At 38.9% G+C, this 20,123-nt stretch overlaps 1 protein-coding gene across 4 annotated transcripts in view; it reads right to left on the bottom strand.

The window, feature by feature from the left end:
• The window catches only part of LOC111869011 (Ig-like and fibronectin type-III domain-containing protein 1), a 631,957-nt gene that overhangs the window by 23,510 nt on the left and 588,324 nt on the right, over positions 1-20,123 (bottom strand). For 2 of the 4 annotated variants that reach the window (XM_023860181.2, XM_033753255.1), the window contains 5 exons: positions 13,076-13,105; positions 4,517-4,627; positions 2,828-3,058; positions 1,759-1,920; positions 289-572 (listed from right to left, as the gene is read on the bottom strand). In XM_023860181.2, the coding sequence (XP_023715949.1) occupies positions 289-572; positions 1,759-1,920; positions 2,828-3,058; positions 4,517-4,627; positions 13,076-13,105 (818 nt within the window). The remainder of the gene's footprint in view (positions 1-288; positions 573-1,758; positions 1,921-2,827; positions 3,059-4,516; positions 4,628-13,075; positions 13,106-20,123) is intronic. The other 2 variants (XM_023860182.2, XM_023860183.2) reach the window with 2 other exon arrangements.

Consider the following 20,123-nt stretch of genomic DNA (forward strand, 5'->3'; position numbering starts at 1 on the left):
CTGAAGATCTATTATTATTTTTTCTTGTTTTTGGTTTTCAATATTTGATAAGTGTCAGAACATGCATGAAAGTTAAATTAATATATTTTGATCAATTTTTACTATAATTAATATATTATAATTTTATACTTAACCTTGTTTTAATGACAAAACACCATACTCACAATACGTCATAAGTGATACAAGGTTGGCAGAGCTTTCTGATTCTACAGGGGCGGGGGCCATAGCGTAACACATTTCATTTTCCAAAAGATGTCTCTATCAAAAGTCTTATAATTAACAACCTACCTTTATCCTGGTGTTTTTATCACCAAGTGGATTCATTGAGCTGGTTGGGGGCCTCATGCTAGTGTTGGTGAGCCCTGCAGCGGCCAGAGCGTAACTGTCAGCAGCATCAGAATAGCTGTCATCAGGTAGTTCTGTGTTCTCATCAAATGATCTCAGCATAGTCACATTCACAATATACTCTGAGACAGTCTCTGGATTCTGTGATGGTGGGGTCCATGACACTTTCAGTGATTTCTCAGTCAGTGCTTCCACTTCTACGTTTTCAGGTGAACTTGGAAGAATTTCTGCAAGAAAAATCATTCAAAATTAATGTTAGTTAATGGTACTTCCTTATAACTCACTCACTTACTCACTCTTTTACTAAGTCAAGATAATATAACCATTACAACTGATGAGGATAATTTCCATTTTATACAGATAAATGAACAAAAAGTCTTCAAAGGAAGAAACATTACTACCTATCAGGTTGATGAAGCTGCTATGTAGGTAACACCACTGTATAATTGCACTCATCCAAATTGTGTCATTGTTATCATTGCATGTTGTACTATTCTCAGAAATTAGGTTAAATTAATTCTAAGTGTCTAGTGCTTAAGACTGGATTTGAACTACTGTTTATAGCCTGTTGATATTTGTGAATAATCATTCAAGTTGACCCTAATATAAGCCAGATCACTGACTGTAATTGTGTAGTTATTAAAAATCCTCCATAGGTGAAATATCCTCAATTATAATATCACCTAGAAATGCTCCTATTCCAATTGAGAATCCTTGTGGCTTTCAACGGTATTCCCTGGAAAATCCAGGAATGATTATAATTATTATAATCATCTTCAAATGATTTTTGTAGCAGGAAGGGTTGTCTTATGACAAGTCTTCCTTGTTCCTCTCTATCCTCCCATAAGCATTCTTCTTCCCTTCTCTACTTTCTTTTGTAGCTATTCGCTCAATTAGTCTCTCCTACCAGATAAGCCAGCACCTTAAATTACACCAAACCTGCTTCCATCTTAACCCTTCCCAATTTATCCTTCTTAATTCTCCTGTCTTTCAGCACTATAGAAAACACAGAGCTGATAGTGTTAGAGATTAAAGTATTAAATATAACCCAGCAACCAAACAATCAATTATCATAAAATCAATACAAAGTCCGTCGAGTGTAACAATGTTTTTTAGGTCACTTCTTTCTCACTCTTGCCTTACATGTTTCGGTTTTAGTAAAACCATCTTCAGAGGCACATGGTACTAACAAGAAAACACTGGCGTTGTTTAACTGTACACAGTATATATGCTGTGTGGGCACTGCTACAAATGTCGATGTGTGAAAAAGAAGTGACCTAAAAAACATTGTTACACTCAACGGACTTTGTATTGATTTTATGTATAATAGTGTAACGGACCAAAATGAAACAATTCAAAACAATCAATTATCAGTTAATACAGTGATGTGTCAAGGGAGCACATGAGTCTAACCTATGCCCTCCACTATGCAGGCAAGTGTCTCTTCAGTATATGCTGAACACGAGAAGTGGGTCTTAATGTTGTCAGTGATCACAGTGTACTCTCCACGACAAACATCTTGGCAGATATCAGGCACTCCTTCTTGGATACAGCATGGTACATGGTTCCTGCCATCTGCATCAACATGAAAGTGTTTCAGAATGTGGAATGATGTAATTCACACTTATTATTCATAATAGTCATGAAGAATTCACTTTATAAAACATGTGGTCATTCATTTCTGATATTTCCATATTTACTAAAAGTATGAGTATACAAAGAATCACTCACGTTTTCTGCAAGAAGTTACACTACTCTGGCTTATGAAATCAGACATTCTCAATCAAAATGACTAAAAATACCATTCTTATAAAATCAGAAAACCACACTAAACTATTATTTTTGCATTTTCCTCTCAAATATTCAGAAGCTAAAAATACAGTCGCAGTCTGGGCAAATGTTTCATGCCGAGAAAATGGACATTTTAACTGGGAGACTCAAACTGTACACAAAGGAACACAGAAATGTAACCACATTTATATAAAATTGTGTTCTTCTGGAATGTGAAGCTGCATCATTTGATAGATAGATAACAAGTTGTCATAAAAACGAAATGACTCAGAAAATACATTAAGTCCATAATGTTCACATTCTCTGTTGTGAGAAAATTTAATTTAATTGGAATCCACACTATACTTTTCTTTATTTCATTTAATTTGATTTTTTTTCACATAAGCGACTTTCTTACAAACATCGTCCTTACCCATTTCAAAATCATTCTGAAACAAGCAGCATTATAATTCCATTTCAATATTATTAAAGTATCAAAATATATGGAAATTTTCACAATCAGAAGAAGTCAGAATTTACAGGGTGGACACAAAAGTTAAACTCTATATTACACGAGTAGGTGTGCTAAGTGTTTTACAGTTAAATGAGACAACCACTTGCCCTGCTCCTGCGCTATTGAGGTCTTATTCACAGTTTTTGTTCTAACAACTTCCCTAACAAAACCATTGATAGCAGCACTGTGTTCTCCCACCTGCCATGCACCTAACGATTGCTGGGAAGTCCTTTTCACAGTGTTCAGGGTCCTGCCCTGTATTGCCTTCCAGAATACTCTGTATGTTGCAGAAGCCGAAGCATGAAGAAGATACATTGCTACTGATACAGCAGTCAGTGTAGTTGTGGTTGCGTCCCAGTGACCCCTTCTGGCTGTCATACAGCATGGGGTCAGTCATGTTGTCTGGCGGAAGCAGCGCTCTGGACAGCACTGCAAAACAAAATCATGAAGAGATGATAAGAATTTGAGAGTCATTTGCACAATAAGCAGTGAAATAGTTACACTATGATTTTGACTTGTTCACTTTCTTTGGCTAATTCTTATGGTCATTAGGTCATACAGCATATCATTTTATCCTTTTGATGTTATAAACAAGATTTATGCTAAATTATTCTGCTCCAGCAGTCCCCAGTATGCAACAAAATTTCTCCTTCTCTCAGTAATTAAAGCAACTCATTTATAACTTTCAATCAATGGAAATTATGAACAATCTCATGTTGTTGGTTCTAACACTGCTTGGTACAGAGGAAGCCCAACTTTTCAGAAGAATATATAGCCTCCATTTCCAGGGATGAAGGAAAAGCCAACAACAAACCAGCAGAAGAAGTTAAACTCAGATTGATCCTGCTTTTGTTGGCTTCTTGCTTGGCTTACTCTCTGACACTGAAAATGGAGGAGATACGTTCGCCTGAAACGCTGGGCTGTCTCCAAACTACATGGTGTTACAACCTAGACAACCTTAATCTTCATATATGAGGTCTGACAATAAAGTTCGTGATGCTGTGTTGTTGTTGATCTATGATATTCTCTTTCTGAGCGATGTCTATTACTGTCTGAGCGTGATCTGGTGTGCTATCTCCAACAACTCATGGATCTTGCTTCACGACAATGCACCACCTCACATGGCAATGTCTGTGAGGGAGCTCTTAGCTAGTAAACAAATAACTGCTGGAACACCCTCCCTGTTCACTGGTTCTGGAATACAGTTACTTTTTTCTGTTCCAAAAGATAAAGGAAATATTGAAAAAAAGGCATTTTGATGACATTGATGACATCAGGAGTAATACAACGGTAGCTCTGAAGACCATTCCACAAAACCAGTTCCAAAATTGTGTTGAAGGGTGGACTAGGCACTGGCATCAGTGCATAGCTTCCTAATGGGAGTATTTTGATTTGTGACTATAGTGATACTTAGCAATGATGTATATTGCACTTTTACCACAATGAGTTCACGAACTTTGTCAGACGACGCTATATGAACATTAACTGATGTATGAGATTTCAGAAAATGGGTAAAGAAGTATGTCAGTTTGTTATGCAGAAAATGATGCTTCATCTTCTCAAAAATTCTTGTGGGTTCTTACAATTCTACTTACTACTATGTTACTTATTTAGCACTTAAAGAGCTGCAAGTTCAGTCCTATTTACTGCCACAAGAAATGAGAATGACTAAAACACAGCTGTCAGCATAGTGACAACCAAACATCTAGGAATAGATCCAAATCGTGAAATGTTTTGTATATTGAATGTACTTCATATAAGGGGCAATGCCAACACAATCATAACAGAATTATTCAAAATTCTTTCACAGACATTGTAAGGAACATATTACTGCCCATGAAGAGATGGCAGGTAGAAGTTATTTTGCTTTTAACATCCTGTACTCACCACTGAGTTTGTGAAAGGACCTCAGTATTGGACTGCTATTGACTTCACAAACATAGATGCCAGAATCACTGGGTTTAGCATCTTTTATTACTAGGACCCAGACATCACCACCTGTGGAAATATATTATAATCAAAATCACTAAGTAACTTCTTATTAATACAGTGTTATGGTGTGTAAAGTTTGCTGTGAGGTTCATTAAGTTAACACAAGTAGCTGTTAGCTGTTATGGGTTGGTGAGAATTTTCCATATATTAGCATTTATTAATACAGGTGAAGAAATCCTTACAAAAATTTCACAGACTAAGTGATTCAGGGATCCAAGTGAAAAAAAAAAACTCATGAATATTAAGCAAGATGCTCTATATTAATATTACAAGTATTACCATTGAAAACAATAATAATAATAATAAAAACAACAACAACAACAACAACAACAACAATAACAATAATAATAATAATAATTGTCATCACCACCACCACCACCACAACTATAGTGGAAGTTACTATCACAGTCATCATAGCTGCAGTGATTATCAGCAGAATTACATTATCACCAAAACCACTGTCATCACAACCATCACTAGTCATCAAAACCTTCACCACCACCACCACCATCACCACCGCCACCACTGCCACTATTATAATCATCTGACCCAGTGTTCAGAAAATTTTCTTAGATAAAAATGTAATGTTTCTGATGATAATGCCATGTACAATGCATGATACAAAACTGAGTATCTTATCAGGATCAGTGATCAAGCAATTTCTCTCAAGTGGTAATTCTTCTGACTTGCAATTGTGAGGAGCTGGTTAAAATCTTGGCCAGGACACCAGTATCCTGACTGATGTTCTTCTAAATCCGTTTCTAGTTATTTGTCACTAATTCCTGTGCCACACGGCACTACGTAGTCTGAGTGCTGGCAGAGCATTTAATAAATCTTAATTATGTAAATATTACATGTAAGGAACGATGTTCAGATTATTTAAAAAGTATTAATTAAGTATTTTGCAGAATCAAGGATGCCAGATGGGAAAACACAAGAATTCCAACAGCTGGTTACTCCATATAACACCCAACTGTGTAAGAATTCAGCATTCACTCCTCATTGCCCCTGATGTAAATGACCTTGCAGCTAATGAAACATCAGTTATAATATGGGACAACAAATGTCTCCCATTTAATTACCTATTTAGTAAGGAAAAGTGTCTTGTGTTTAATTAATTACATGCCATGCTTGGAAATGATGTAGGCCCTGGAATTGATATATACAAACATACTTAACCCTTGGCACTGAGCTGGGTAAGCGGTTAGATTTATGCCCAGACCGCTTTATCCACGGGAAAGGAGCCCCTAGTAACAATTTGGCAGGAGGCTAGGTGAGTCCACAGACGGTCTGGACACAGCAGTGAAGAGAAGGATTCAACCTATACCTGGCATCAAACTCTGATAATCCAGTCAGCAGGCCGTGAGTCTATTTATTTTATTCAGATGACTGGATAAAATCAACTAGGTAAGGTTTTCCTTGTGTCTGTATCATGACACAAAGGGGTATGTGGAAAATAGAGGTCATGCATTCTTAATCTGTGCTGGATGAAGATGGATCAGACTTTTTACACCCCCACCCCCAGTGGAAACCAGCCTACATTTCCCATTGACTAAGAAAGTGAGTGAGTTCCTTTGCGGATCTGAGCAATCAATTACAAACTGCTTAATATATGAATTATGTTTATGTAAGTAATGAATGTTTTGGGCCAATGTGGGTCATAGTTTTATTACACTGAACATTATCCAGAGTATATGTGCTATACCAAAAGCACAACACTTTGAAGGCTGCTTCTGGTTTCATATTCAGACAGAAGGGGGAACTGGTATAAAGACTAGGGCAATTGATCCAGCAGATTAGCCCCCCCCCAGTTCCCTGAAGACAAAAAAAAGGTTCATGTTCCAAAAAGTTTTGTTTTTAGTGTAACACCTAGAGGATGGATAATGTTCAGCATACTGAAACCGAGCTAGAATCTGCACCTGGCTTCCTGTTCGTGTAACAGAACGTCATAATAACCAGGTCTGTGAATATGTACACGAGTTCCAGTCAGTGATCAAACACTCATGGATGTGTTCAAATAGCCTTTGATACAAGCTAAAACGACAAGCGATTAAATGAATGTTTCATGGCCGTTGGTAAATACATCGGTAAATAACTGCAAATGTCCTCTGTTGCGACATGTATGGATTTTCACTGGGTTTGAACTTATAAATTAAAAAAAAAATGAATAACTTTCAAATATATTAGATATTTAAGATTGGTGTGCACTGTAACATACAATGCAAGGCAATCCAGTAACAGGGGAAATATTCATCCTTAAGGTTTTCATAAGAGACTTTTTTTTTTTTCATGATATGTTTGTCAAATTTAAAAGAAATACTGATCGTGCTTCACGGTAGAAAATATCACAGGCCTTCTACTATAGTTTTATACTATTTTCTGATTCCATATCTCACAAGTAATGTTCAAGCTGGTAATATTGTGTCATAACATCCTGTTCAAAAGATCTGCATGCGACACAATAAGAGGAACTACCTTTTACTGTAGGGTAAGTTCGTGCACACATATATCACATTAAATATATAATGCATGAAATACTAATACATGGTTCATGGACACATAGACGAGGTCATATCCCAAAAATTGAACTTACAGACGGAAGCACAGCAGTTTCATCAGCAATTTTAGAGACACCTGAAGATGATCAATGTCGATTGGAACATGTAGTGTGCATATGTGTACGTCAGTGATACAGAAGTGACTTTAACGTTTAAAAGTTTTAAAAGGTTTTAAAAAAGCAAGTTGCATGTGAGACGGCTAAACTAACAGGAATATTCAAGAATTACACACAGAATTACAGGGTTTTTAGACTTTTTCCATCTTCCAGAATTCTACAAATAGAAAATACGATGTTTTGGAAACTGGATCTGTTTCTGTGTTTAGGTGAGGAAGGAAGACACCTACTTGGGCCACGCCGTAGCTCAACCGGTTAGTAGCTGGCTTCCCACCGCGGCGGTCCGGGTTCGATCCCGGGTCTGGTCAAGTAGGATTTGTGGTGGACAAAGTGGCACCTACTCCTGAGAACGGAAACAGATCCAGTTTCCGAAATGTGTTTTCTATTTCCTGGAATTCTGGACGATGGAAAAAGCCCCAAAACCCAGTAAATCTGTGTGTTATCCACCATCGTCAGAACCCTTTAGAATCTACAGGAATAGTCAAAATTGATAAATACGTACTTAGCATGACGAGAGGGTCTCAAAGACGTTATGTGACTGCAGCGCAGTCTGGTAGACGTTTACTAGCGTCACATCCCATTAGGTACAGCAACTTTTTATCTCAACCGATTCAAATTACTTTGTCATAGTGGATAATTTATGTTTATATCCTAAGAGATTTAAACAAACAGACACTCGGTAATGGTCCGAAACTGGGGTATATTTGTAAGCCCACAGCTGCAGGGCGGAGGAAAGTGTGATATTTATAGACCTGGTATTGGTTGGACTGAAACAAGAACAGTAATGTAATATTATATTTGGAAGACAGGAGGAAGAATAAAAGGAAGAGGTATTGGTAGATATTATAAACGCTGGACGGTAGCATGTCGTAAGTCCATCTTTGGAATGCAAAAGAAGAGGAGATACTGTGTAAGATTTGAGGCTTTCACGGCGGTGACTATTCTTCTGGGATTTGGCACCGTGTATATGTGGTATTAACCGACGTTTCGAAGGAACGTATCGCCTCCATCTTCAGGGTAGAAGAAAAATATAAGAAATTTGCAAGCTAAGAGACCGTGAGAACCGGTAAAAGAAGACTGCTTTCTTCAAGAGGAGATACTGTTGGACCTCGTAAATGTTGGAATGAAAAGAGTGCAAGATTATAAGCCTATCACTGAAAGGTAAGAAAAGAAGACATGTTCGAAAATTTCGTCAGTACCGAACTGAAGAAGGAAGAGAATTGTAAGCCTATGTTTGAAAGGCAAAAGAAGAAAGGGCAAATAAAAATGAGTAACCAAGAAAAAAGACATCATGACTTTATATCTAAATAATACGCTTCTTTTAATGTAAACCTCGAGGTATTGTTGGACGGTTAGTTACTGTGAAGTTGCGCACCGTGTCCCTGTTTAGAAATTGAAAGAATGTTTCGTGTAATTCATTCCAGTTCCACTGTTGCAGCCTGCTTGTGCTATTTTAGGAATCCCATTTATTTCATGTATGGACCTCTATGTTTAGGGCATACAATTACACATAACATATGCATGCCAATTTACCGGCACCAAACAAACACAGAATATATTAGTGTAAAGCGATGCCGTTGCCTTTCATGTGGACAGAGCAAACGCAATACAGCAACAGATGCCTTCAGTGAAATTCAGTCTTGAAACCACAAACTGTTAACTGTAATTCTCCGTTGTGAGTGACGTCACACAGTAAATACAAATACAGAAGAGACAATTACATGTACCCCTTTTTAAATACCGATTGCACCATGTGTATGGTTAGGGTAAGGCAAAGTTATCCCCGTGCTAATTAAGCACCACACCGTGAAAACATATGGGGGAGTAGCGGTATAGCTCCAGCATTAACCTCGGTAAGTGGAGGTAAGTGATCAGCTTCACGCCCCTTTACCCTACCCCCCGAAGAAACATCCCTCGGCACCCATTGTATTGGGGGCTTGGTGGGCCCCAGAGTATCTCTGGACGTTAAAGAGAAGAGAAAAATCTCTTGCCGCTACAGGGAATTGAACAGCGACTCCTGGGCCGTCCAGCCTGTAGCCTAGTCGCTAATTTTAAGAAATGTGGCAAACTGATTATAAAACTGTAAAAAAGTAATTAATTCCGTGTTATAATAAGAGCGATTAAGAGAACTTGTAACCGAAGTGCCAGTAAATCAAAACATCCGGTCTTGAACCCGTTATTTTCGTCACGCGTGTCCCCCCCCCTCCCCCATGAGGATTTCTGAAAGTTTTAGTATACGTATAATGACGTTTGCGTATTTTTGTCATACTTCAAAAAGGCTGTCTCTGGTTCGTAATACCAATACAATTTACGACGTATTAGCCTATTTCACGATCTTCTTAATTTTATAACGAAATAGGAGGGATTGGAGATATATTACCCTTATGCGATAAATAATATATTCTAAAACCAGATAAGATAAAGGTAAAGTTGTCGCTTTCCTAAATAATTAAGCATTATGACATGAAGAAGTAAGGGTAGTTGGGTAGAGCTACACCATTCCGGACCTCGGTATTAGGTGGTGAATGGTCAGCTTCACGCCCTGGCCGCTTTAACTCCTAGGAAAGAACCCCCGTACCAATAGGGTATAAGGTTTGGTGGGGCCTCAGCGCCGGTATGCAGAGTTTGGAGAAGATAAAAATCTTGCCTCTGCCCGGAATCGAACACCAGCCTGAGACCCGTAGACCCTCCTCTTAAATAAAAGTATTATAATTATAATACCCGTCCATCCATCCATCTTTCTACGGCTCTACAGCCCTTGTGGATCTTGCCCGCTTTTTCAGTTTCTTAATCTATACAGACGATAGGACTCCTTGGACGGGGGATCAGCCGGCCGCAAGGCCGCTACCTGCACACAGAATAAACGCACACAGACATCCACGCTTTGAGTGGGATTCGAGCCCACGAGCCCAGTATTTGAACGGGCGAAGACGGTTCATGCCTCAGACCGCGTGGCCACTGTGATCGGCTATACCCGTCTACCAGTGTCTAATGTAGTTTATACTGACTCCAACCGCTCCAGCTCAACAGCAGGTGACTCTATTGCAATTCATAGAATTTTGTATTGTATTAAAATCAGTTTCAGCTTGTTCAGAATTAATAGGGAATAATTTTCTTCCTATTTTAATACTTCACCTCCTTTCGTCCTATACTTGCTCCCTGCTTACCTTTACCTCGCTTCTTTCATCTCCACCAAACCTTGAATTAAATTACGTCTTATTCTTCAAATGGCACAATTCTGAGCATACTCATACAGCTGCTACGTGTGTTAAGTACGTGAACATTGTTACCGCGCGAGAATTACATAAAAATATGGACATGGATAACACACACATAATCATGAACAGCGACCTACACGTATATATATATATATATATACAGAGAGAGAGAGACAGACAGACAGAGGTGAGTGATTCGTCATGACATTATTGCATGGTAAAAAAAGTAAAAGGTAAAGCTATCCCTGTAACAGGCCGTGGAGGCCCATAGGGTTGTGAGATGTTGAGGCTCTCACATTTTCTAGACAATCAGCTCATAGATGGCTGTAAGGTTGTCAGCCTAACGCGCCGGCCCCCTTTACACCGAAGAACATTCCTGGTACTCATTTCTGTTAGAGGCTGCGTCGACCCCAGGGTCATAGCGCGGATGGAAGGATTAGGTCAATTGAAGAAGATCCAATCACCTCATCGGGATTCGATCCCGCGACCTTCCGACTTGTAGCATTGTGCCTCAACCAACTACACTACCGTGTGCTCCCATTATTGCACGGTACAAGAAAAATACTTTTCACGATTTCAGATAATTGTTTATATTGTGTAGCTTCACCAACGGTTGCACAGAACAAAAGTTCTTGTATTGTATAGCCAATTCTCAGGTGGACAACATGCAGCTAGTTGTCATATATATATATATATATATATATATATATCCACCTGTCAATAACAGAATTAAAGTCAACAGGAAAAGAATTAGTGGCTCATAAGCGGTTACCGAAATATTAATAAATTCAATTATATTACCACCAACACCAAAGATGCGTAAACACTACATCCATTTCTGTCTGAAGTAATAACAATTAGAGAATGCCGAAAATCCACATGCTAGCTGACACGCTGGCATTATCTTTCACAGATTAATTCTGAACAGAACGGTGAGTATGTAAAATTCATAAGCCAGTTTCTCTTAGGAATGAGGATCGATAGTAAATTTCAAGTCAGTTCTCAAAAAAAAAAACACTTTCAAATCGAATCTAGAATTTAACAAATAATTCCGACACCTCATTCATAAAGCAACATCAAGAACGGAAACGCCAAGCTTGTGCGGCAACTTCTCCTATACATCAGTTGTGCGGGTCACTATAGCAACGCAGGCGCTACTTCAATCAATTTGTTCTGCCTGGCCTCAGTGCTTGCTTACACACAACGGCTTTTACCCTCAGTGCATGATAGCAGATGGTTAATTAATGGCTTTGAAATTAATTCCACTGGACTCACTACATGCGACTGTCAACACATTCCACTAAAAATTAAAAAAATCAACCCTGATGTTATACATTCCACGTGCACGAAAGAAAAATTAACTTTGCCTTAGTGGGTTTAATACGGTTCTGAGAATAGAAAGAGATTGTTTCCCTCAAACAGCAATGCGCTGGTCTTTATAACTGAGACGTAATGTGTCTTCTGAGAAGTAGGAACTTTTATTTAAATATTACTTAGATGAACTCCAGACTTCAAAGGTTTACTATGATAAATTTAAATCTAATTTTTTTCCTTGGCACTACAGCCCCAGTGGGCCTAGGCCTACCTCCATGAACTTCTCCGTTCACTTTCGGTTTTTCTAGATCTTACACATTCGGTAGGACTCCTTGGGCGGGTGATCAGCTCGTCGCAAGGTCTCTACCTGTACACAAACACAGAAAAAAACACACACACAAACTAAACATCCATACCCTGAGTGGGATTCGAACCCATGATCCGTCGTCAGACCATCGCTTCTGATAACAAGACTGGCCACTTGAAGCCAATCCAGCAGTGCGATGGGAGAGGCTTCCTCTTGCTCTCTTCAATCGCACGTTAGTTGGGTCCGCTACAACCGTTTTCTTCCAAGTTTGATACACACGACAGTGAACCATCGCTAATCCGATTACAGTTAATCCGGATTTCGGATAATTCAATTCGAAATATGAAAATGTTGTTGACAGTTGAGTACAAACTTTTAAAGGCATATGGCATTTAGGAAGGCAAATGAGCCATTTATCTTTTCAGATAAAACTTGACACTTTCTTCAAATAAAATTTTAAAATAAGGCTCTACAATAATATTTTGTTATTTATTTTCATTAGCACTACTTATATCATTAAATTTTCCATTTATTCCTGTTTCTAGTGTTTTTGTTTCTTTGGGTTACCTTTTCTTACATTAAGCTGGATTATTGCCTAATCTGTATGACGTCCCCCAAATTAATCTGAATTAGCGAGGTTTTACTGTATATTTCCAAATTTCACGAGGAAAATATATAGAAAGTTATATTCACATAAGGTCAATTATGTTGATTATTTTGGTAAAATGAAGAGTGCATGGCGCAGTCAGCTTTTCCAAGGACAGGAAAGAAAGAAATGCATGTTATAGTCTGATAAATATGGTATTAGCTACAGATTCGTCTGACTGAACAACATTTAAAGCACAGATATGTGAGATGCTCTGTACACGTGAATGACAAATTCTGCGGAAGAGACAGAACCATTACCACCACCCTACAACAGATAAACAAAGAGCACTTGCCTGACATCACCTGGTCGTCCGGCGACACTGCTGGGGGGAAAACAAAGAAATTTATTTAGTCAGAGATGTTCCTCTCAAACTTCAGGACATCAAATAAAACACTAGCCCAACTGACAAGTAGTTTCTTTTAAATTACAACCTCTTTGCTTTAAATTTGTACTGACGCGGAAGTATCCAGCGATCGCAATGATAGAACATAATGCGACTGAGATTCGAACTGGATACTTTCAGATATATGTCTAATCCCTTACCGCTGCACCAACCTGCTCTGTGTGGGTCATACTTCAACGGTGGATCATAATCATAATTAGTTATAAGATAAACCTCTTTCAAGTTTAGCCTCGTATATATAAGGGTTTTAACTACTGTCCAGTGTGATTGATAAAAGTAGTGTTTTTAATTTTTCATTCTTTATATGTTTCGGTCAAAACGACCATCTTCAGAAGGATATTATCAACACATATGAAAACTACTATTACCATGTCATAAGAAGGTAAAGCTAACCCTGTAACAGGCCGTGAAAACCCATAAAGGTTGTGAGAGGTGAGGTTCCCACATTTACTCTAGACAATCGGCTCACAGATGGCGGTGAGGTTGTCGGCCTTACGCACCGACCGCCCTGGTACTCATTTTTCTTAGAGGCTTAGTGAACCCCAGGGCTATGTTGCGGCTGGAAAGATTATGTAAATTAAAAAAATGCACCCAAAATATTATATCTTATCCATATGTGTTGATAATATTCTTCTGAATTTGGTCGTTTTGACCGAAAGATGTAAAGGATGAAAAATAAAAGAGTACAAATTTTATCTATCACACTGGACGGTGGTTAAAAATCTTATATACAGTTGGTAGTGTGAAAGACTAGGATTAACCAAGTTAAGTATGTTCTACAATGATAAATTAATTATTAGATTATGCATAAGCCGACATCCTAGTTGTCTTTTCCGTCACGCGTTTTTAAAAGGTAATGCATATCCATTAACTGTAAGTTGATATCTTTAATGAGATTACCATGCACCTTCCATTCAAGGATTGCGTTTCATCATACGTTGGACAGTTTTATCTTATGAGATATAACGCCCTGTATTCCGGTAAAAGCAGCGCTCTGCTTCCTGTGCGCTTCATGCTGGCTTCTTGCTTGGCTTCCCTACGACCCTCAAGATGGACGGCGATAAGTTTCCCTAAACGCTGGTTGAGTTTCACCGAACTACACGGCGTTATATACCAGAAGATATTATTCCTCATAGAGCACCTCAAATTCAGGAAATTATGCGTAAAACTTAATGGAAAGATCACATATGTCCATCTGTCCATTTTTTTCCCTTGGCACTACAGCCCCAGTGGGCCTACGCCTACCTCCATGAACTCCGTTCACTTCGGTTTTTCTAGATCTTACACGTTCGGTAGGACTCCTTGGGCGGGTGATCAGCTCGTCGCAAGGCCTCTACCTGTACACAAACACAGAAAAACGCACACACACAAACTAAACATCCATGCCCTGAGTGGGATTCGAACCCACGATCCCGGTTTCCAAGCGAGCGAAGACAGTACATGCCTTAGACCACTCGGCTACCGTGACCGGCCCATCAGTCCATTACCATATTTTTTTTTTCGACGCTCAACTAATTATGATAATAATTTGGGTAGTAAGTCAATACTAAAATTTGTCGGACAATTTAACTTCAAACCATACAGACCAATTACTGAATATGCTTTATATGAACATTCTCAAATTTTTAAAAATTTGTTGAAATTCTTCTCGTCATTATGAAAACATAAGTAAGCACAATTAAAAATAATTTCTGATTCTGCGACCTTATATTTGCATATCAATTACCATTACAACAGTAGCTTTATATCTTCCATATGTGAACCCCCAAATTAAAAGAAAGTAGACGTTTTCACGGCGGCGAAAGCTCAGATTAGAGTCTAGGGTTATGACAAAACGTAGCCTGGAAGATGGTGGTTAGCATTTCGAGGAAACATACCGACTCCAGCTTCGGGGAGTGAGGGCACAATACAAATAACACGAAATAAATTACAATATGCAAGAAATGCACCTGCGTAAGAAGTAAAAGCCCTATCCCACTGAAGCGAAAATTTCGACTCTCCTTAAAGTCATATTACATAAATATATTAGAATCAAACCAGCACATAGAGAACTGTGTGATATTTGTTTCTCACCCTGAAGATGGAGGCTGAATGTTTCTCAGAAATGCTGGTACCCATTTACAAAACTACACATCGATGTATTTCAGAAGACTGTAATCTTAACGCAGAGAACTGTGTACTTGGGGATATATCATTACTTATTAATGGACTTAAAAGTGACGAGCAGACACATCACTCATCTACTGCCTCGTTATGCTAACAATAACAAATCTACATAGATATATTGCCGTTTATCCCGGGGCCCTGTCCATACCTAGACTACACAGCGCCGACTGGCAGGATGTTTGTGACTTACTAATTTGAAAGCATTCGGTACACAGTGGTGAGAGCCTGAGCCAGGTACCATATTGAGGTTTCCCTGAAGGAACTCAAAAAACAACGAATAACCTCAGATGGAACAGTCTGCACCACCGTCGGTATTCGAACCGAGCACATGCTGAATACAAACCTACAGCGTGACAGCAACACCAACTGGCCCAGTAATTACTAATTAAACATCAAGTATGGCCTATGACAGATCTCGAATATGTGGCACAGTTCGGATATTTGGGAACGACGATAACAAATCAAAACCTGATTCAAGAGGAAATTAAGAGACTAAACTTGGGTAATGCTTGCTACCATTCAGTGCAGAACCTTTTGTCTTCTCTTCTGCTCTCCAAAAACATAAAGATTATAATATACAAAACTATAACTTTGCCTGTGGTTCTGTATGGGTGTGAAACTTGGCCTCTGACATTAAGGGAGGAACATAGACTGAGGGTGTTTGAGAACAGGATGTTGAGGAGAATATTTGGACCGAAGAGAGATGAAGTCACAGGAGGTTCAAGAAAACTGCATAATGAGGAGCTTCATAACTTGTGCTCTTCTCCAAGTATAATTAGAATGATCAAGTCAAGGAGGATGAGGTGGGCAGGGCATGTAGCACGAATGGGGAGAAGAGGAATGCATATAGGATATTTGTGGGAAAGCCAGAAGGAAAGGAACCAATAAGGACACAAAGACGTAGGTGGGTCGATATTATTAAAATGGATCTTATAGAGAAAGAATGCGGTGGTATGGTTTGATTTATCTGGCTCAGAATAGGGACCAATGGAGGGATTTTTGAACCCGGTAATGAAACTTTCGATTCCATAAAATGCTGGGTAGTTCTTGAGTAGCTGCACAAGTGGCGGCTTCTCAAGAGGGGCTCAGCTCCATGAAGTTAGATAGTATGGACTATCGGTCTGAAAGATTTTTAATGACTGTGTAACAATACAAAAGAGAAAGCCGTTAAATCCATGTCTGATGAAGAAAGTATTGTATTTATGCCTTTTCGAATTAGACAACCTTTTTCAGGAACTCAAATGTGTGTAGAGAGGGGTAAACCAATAATTTACAAGCCATCACACTATCGACGCAATTTCGTGTGTTGGGCTTCATGCAGTATCAATAACAGCTGACTGCAGCTGTGAGGCACAATACATGAACAGCCCCGAGGTGAGCAATATTATGCGAAACCTCGTTGGAGCTTCTAGCTTAACTGTCAACTCGATTGACAGGGCGACCAGCTACCGTTCAGTTAGGTTCTCTTCATATGACAAAATCCGGATAGATTTAAATTCATAACAAGATTATCAAGGCTCAAAAGATTGGATTAAAATTACAAATTGACAAATTTAATAATCTACAGTGGCTAATGAGACTGCTCAGAAGAGATATATGTGGGTTAAATATCCATGATCACGCGATAAACATCATATACACGCTTAGTAATTCAGGGAATAACGGAAACTGGTAGTAGCCTATATTTATAACCACTGTTCATACATAGATACTGATTAATGAAGAAATAAATATTTCATATTCAGCTGTAATTGGATAGGATTAATTCATATCCTTTCACTGAATAAGTTGGCTTATTGCTAACGCTTTTGACTCGTATTAAGAAGGTACATGGTTCAAATTTTTATGGAGACAACGAATATTCTGAGTCTTTCGTGGATTTCCTCAGACCCTCCAAGAAAATTCCGTATAATATCTTCAAATCGACCATTACATTTTATTCCACATCACTTCCAAAATCATCACTCACTACACATCATTCCCAATTCATCATTCTTACACATAATTTCCAATTCGTCATTCACTACACATCATTTTTCAATTCATCATTCACTAATCACCCTTTCACTGGACGCTACACGGTCTCGGCTACTAAAAGGGTAATTAAATAAAACCCAAATAAATAAATTATGCCCTTTTATAACGGGTAGAATATGCAAGACGAATATGCGTTTTGATATATATATATATTTTACCGTAAAGGTAAAGCTAAGGTTGTCCCTGTGCTTAATTAATCACTCTCATGAAGACATGGGGGAGTGGAGGTATAGCTCCACCATTCTTGAACTCGGAACCATATATAAATTAAATCGATTAAAATTTTTTTAAAGAAGTGCCTAAAATCCATAATTTTATATCCAACAATAAGAGAACACTTTGTTACAATTTGAGAAAATGTTTGATTATGATGAAGAAAAGCAATTATTATTTGTACGTACGTACAGAAACAAACCGATAATGGACAGAAATACATAGATATTGACAAAATCACAATACAAGACACAGAAAACGCAAAAACAATAAGAACAAACATAAAGCTTTGTTGCAAAACAAAAGATGGTGAATATCCAGTTCTTTCTGATAGCTTTCTAGAGTAGGCTTATTGAACAGAAGTTACAGAGCATGATGGAAAAGAGCCGGTTGTCTTCTTTTATTCTCACTGTCGTGTCATTGTCCCGTAGATGAACAGCAGCCCTACTGTAACCTTTTGCTTTAATCAGATGTCCCTGCTCACGAGACCAACATTCCAATATCTCTTCTTTGTAGAGGTTTCTGTTGTAATATAAAATGCATAGGAAAGTTCGATACTTCATTACTTGAAATGTACACGTACATTTCCACCAACGAAACTCCCCCAGAAGGCCACTGGAAGACCCTGTGTCTGGTGACAAGGAGTAAGTTGACTCCTGACTAGTATTCTGGAGGTATCTCGTTCAAATCTCGGCCGCGACATTGACTGTACTGAGACCTTTCGTGATTTTCCTCTGTCCTTCATCTAAATACAGGAATTCGCTTAGTGGGGGGTGGAATCCAACAGGGTCCACTCAGCACGGCGGCCACTGATTGGCCTATTGTAGCCTGACCCGGGCGATTATGATAATGGAGCAATTGGTGGAATGAGGATTGGCAGGGGAAACCGAAGTACTCAGAGAAAACCCGTCACAGCGCCACTTTGTCCACCATAAATCCCACTTGACCAGACATGGGATCGAACCCGGGCCTCCACGGTGGGAAGCCAGCGACTAACCGCTTGAGCTATGGCGCGGAGATGACAAGGAGTAAGTTGGCTACTGACTAGAATTCAGGTGCCTGGTTCAAATCTCGGCCGCGACATTGACTATACTGAGATCTTTCGTGATTTTCCTCTGTCCTTCATCTAAATACAGGGATAGTAATTTAAATCAAACACGACCGCTTCCTTTTTAACCCTCTTCACTTCATTATTCACTGCCATTCAAACATTCAACGCTACATTCCTTGAGATACTGAGTAGTTATACACGTATAAACTACAACTAAATGAAATGGGCGTATGACTCAGCTACAAACGTAACTATTACAACTATTTTTGTTTTATTTCTGTAACTTTACGAGTATACGTTATTGAAAGCGTCAGGTATTTTCCAACTGGACACATTTGGAAAAGTTTTCATTTCGTATTGTGGGAGTTAATGTTGGAAGTAATATATTGTTAATGTACATTTATACTTGCGCCTGTAGTTAGTATTTACGCCTGAAGTGGTGTTTTACATGTAAAATATGTGGCTCAATAGTAAAATATTTTTTTTGTAAACATATGTCGTGCTGATTGAATAGGTACTACACTTATCTGATTATAACATTACTTACATACTGACCAGTTTTCTTAAGTACATCACACCACAGAGCCCCCACGCTCAATATTCATTCATTCATCCATCAGTAATCTGTCAGACGACAGGTCCACAGTCTCTTCCAAAACAGTTTCTCCACTTAATGCGATCTTCTGTTTTTGGAAAGAGACTATCCAGGAAAAGTGATAATGTGGTAGTTTTTCCATTTGCTTTCCACATCGCAGTACAACAGCCGTTCAAACCACTCTGGTCACGCCTGTTGCTATACGAACTTGAACCATCTCGAGCATCATTTGCTCTGTGCTTCAAGTCGCTGCTGATGACGCTGCTTCCGGCATCAGTTTTTGGTTTTTGGTGTCTCTCTTCGTCTGATGCCTACACTTTGACCTGTCCAGGAAGGGAGGCCCTGCCAGTAGCTACGCTACCGCTGGTATAGCTCTCAGGGTTCTTGACATACTCAAACCCCCTCAGCCCCCAACGAGGGGGGCTCAATATACAACCCCCAAAACACTACCACGATCACTAAGTGATTTTGTGAGGTGGGAGGAATACTAGCTGCACGATGTACACTATTCATTCATTCATTCATTCATGAGTAATCTGTCAGACAACAGGTCCACAGTCTCTTCCAAAACAATTCCTCCACTTAATGCGATCTAGAGCTTTCTCCTTCAAATAAAAATATCCTCTTCTGTCCCCAAGGTCATCCAGCATCTTCTTACGTCTTTTTCCTCGTCTTCTGGTCGCATATATGGTATCTCTGTTTTTGGAAAGAGACTATCAAGGGCGATTTAATTTTGATGTTGGATTTTGAAACCATAGAACCGAGTCCATGCAGGTGAGACCTTCTCGAGAAGCTGCCAAGTGACTCAGATGTTCAAGAAATTCCCTGTTTTTAAGGAGCCCGCAGGTTCATAATCGTATTCACAGAACCCGACA

The sequence above is a fragment of the Cryptotermes secundus genome, unplaced genomic scaffold (genome assembly GCF_002891405.2).
Source record: "Cryptotermes secundus unplaced genomic scaffold, Csec_1.0 scaffold70, whole genome shotgun sequence".
Taxonomy (NCBI): Eukaryota; Metazoa; Arthropoda; class Insecta; order Blattodea; family Kalotermitidae; genus Cryptotermes; species Cryptotermes secundus.